At 51.1% G+C, this 2,652-nt stretch overlaps 1 protein-coding gene across 1 annotated transcript in view; it reads right to left on the bottom strand.

The window, feature by feature from the left end:
* The window catches only part of Armc12 (armadillo repeat containing 12), a 9,844-nt gene extending 8,675 nt beyond the window's left edge, over positions 1 to 1,169 (bottom strand). The window contains exon 1 of the mRNA XM_029533197.1: positions 942 to 1,169. Within this exon, the coding sequence (XP_029389057.1) occupies positions 942 to 1,169 (228 nt within the window). The remainder of the gene's footprint in view (positions 1 to 941) is intronic.
* Positions 1,170 to 2,652: the final 1,483 nt, after the last annotated feature.

Here is a 2,652-nt window from a genome sequence, read left to right as displayed (position 1 = left end):
TGCGCCACCACACCCAGCTGGCAGGAGGATTTCTGAGTTCGAGGCCAGCCTTGTCTACATAGTGAATTCCAGGACAGCCAGGGCTATACAGAGAAACCCTGTCTCGAAAAACCAACAAAAAGAAAAAAGAAGAAAAGCAAAGCAAAGCAAGGGGCTGGGAAGTAGGGGAGAGGGAAGGAGGGAGTGAGGGCAAAGGCTGTGCCTAGCGCTTCATTGACTGCTGCTACACCAACTGTGCACCGCACCAAAAACCTAATCTTATAATGTACCATCTGCCCTGTCAGTCGCTCGTTTTTCTGTTCACAATGACAACTTTCCTGGTGTGTAGCGCCAACAAGTCGGGTTCTGCTTTCACCAACAGTCTCAAATTACAGACCCTTTTGCTGATGGCACAAAAGTACCCTAGAGAGAGTAGAGAGATGGCTCAGTGGTTAAGGACACTGACTGTTCTTCCAGAGGACCTAGGTTCGATTCCTAGAAGCCAGATGGTGACTAACAAACATCTGTTACTTCAGTCTGGGGATCCAATGCTCTCTTCTAGCCTCTGTGGGTGGGCACTGCATACAGGTGGTGCACATACACACATGTAGGCAAAACAACCAAACACATCAAATAAAGTACCCCATGACCTAGTTGGAAACTCAGGGCAAAAGGTCTCTCAGCTTTTCTTCCCCTCAGTATCTCCCGACCCTGGGTAAGAGCAGGACAGATAAAAAGCTCTAGATTTCCATTTCCAATACAGAGAACAGAGAAAGCCAAGCTGATGGTTCCTGGAGACTTGGCTCTATGAAATCTGCTACCCAGAGACTCCCAAACTAGCTCCTATAGCAGAACCTTGCCTCAGGTGCTGGGAAGGAGGGGGGAAACTGAGGCAGACTGGAGGAGAGAAAGAAGGAAGGAGGAGAGAAGAGCTTGAAGGACCACCTTTGCCCCCCCCCAGCCCCCAGGGGAGGCCTTAGGGAGGCTTCCTGGGGCAGAGCCCTCTCCCCAGGGACTGGACACTCACGGGCAATACAGATCGGTGAGTTGGAGCAGAGTGGTGGATGACATTTTAAGCCAGTCCTGACGGCCTTGTACAGCAGGTATAAGGCCCCGGCGCCTGTAGCCAAGCCCACGAAGCTTTTGATGAGGTCCAGGTGCTCCAGGAACCTGGGAATGGTCTTGCCCATGTCTTCCGTGCTGCCTTGTGGCAAGGTAGGAGCTAGGCCCAAGGCACCTGGAGAGAACATTCCGGAACCAGAACCCTGGCAGGGCCCAGAACCAGGGTACTAGAATCAGAACTAGGCAACAAAGGGAACTTAGGAGATGATGGGGTCGAGGGGGCCTGAGAGTGACCCAGAGGAGAGAGGATGCTGCTGTGAAGAAGTCAGAGACTCTAGGGGTAGAGGGAGGGAGGGAGTGGGGCTCAGAGGCCGTGCTTGCCTACTGCGGAAAAGGCTCATCTCTTGGAGCTTTATGGGTTTTTGTCATCTGTTTTTTTTTAAAAGATTTATTTATTTATGTATATAAGCACACTGTCGCCGTCTTCAGACACAGCAGAAGAGGGCATCAGATCCCATTACAGATGGTTGTGAGCCACCACGTGGTTGCTGGGATTTGAACTCAGGACCTCTGGAAGAGCAGTCAGTGTTCTTAACCGGCTAAGCCATCTGTACTGGGTAGTTTTGTGTCAACTTGACACAGGCTGGAGTTATCACAGAGAAAGGAGCTTCAGTTGGGGAAATGCCTCTGTGAGATCCAGCTGTGGGGCATTTTCTCTCCAGCCCCTTGTTATCTTGTTTATAAACAGTGTCTCACTATGTAACCCTGGTTGGCCTAGCTCTGAGAAATCTGCCTGCTTCTGTCTTCCCCTTGCTGGGTTAAAGGTGTGTGCCACCACACCTGGTTTTTTACATTTACGTGTGTCAAAGTCACATGCATGTGGATACCCAAGGCGTGCAGAAGAAAGTGTTGGACCCACTAGAACTGGAGTTGCAGACAGCGGCGAGCTGAGCCATGTGTGTGCCAGTAACCAACCTTGGATCGTCAGGAAGAATAAGAGCGTCTAACTGCCTGGTGCCCTCTCTCTACCTCCTCTCTTTAGTTTTTGAAATATCACCTAGTTCAGGCTCTTACTATATTGTTAAGAATAACCTTGATTGATCTTCCTGCCTCTACCTCCCTAGTGGCTGGCGGGGTACTGGTGCGCAGCACCACCGCCCAGCTCCTGTTTTGTTGTGGGTCTAAGTGTAGCAGCTCAGAAGGAAAAGGCTTCCCCTACGGAAGTGGGCTGCGCAGGGGAAGGTTTCCCCAACAAAAGTGTTCCAGCTCTGCTCAGGTAGGGGGAGATCCCAGACAAAGCCCCCATGAAAATGTCACAGAGTTGCTGCTAGAGGCATCCTGGTAACTGGGAGCCAGGGAATGGCACAAGGTCACCAGGAAGGAACAGGATACAAGAGATTGTGTCTAGTGTGTCTGTTGGGAGGGTGGCTGTCTCTGCTCCAGTGAGAAGCAGCAACGAACTGAGCAGAAGGCAAAACTTATGTAAGATTTCTTGCTGCGTGGGGTGGGGGCAAGGAGAGTTCCCTGTGGAGATTTCCAGGGTGAGGACTGGTGGAATTTCGATTCCTGAGCTTGAGAGAGCTCAGGGATTGGCAGATTTTCCTGTTCAGG

This window comes from Mus pahari, chromosome 21 (assembly GCF_900095145.1).
Source record: "Mus pahari chromosome 21, PAHARI_EIJ_v1.1, whole genome shotgun sequence".
Taxonomy (NCBI): domain Eukaryota; kingdom Metazoa; phylum Chordata; class Mammalia; order Rodentia; family Muridae; genus Mus; species Mus pahari.
Note: the sequence above shows the minus strand (reverse complement) of the source record. Positions and strands in the feature narration are given on the sequence as shown.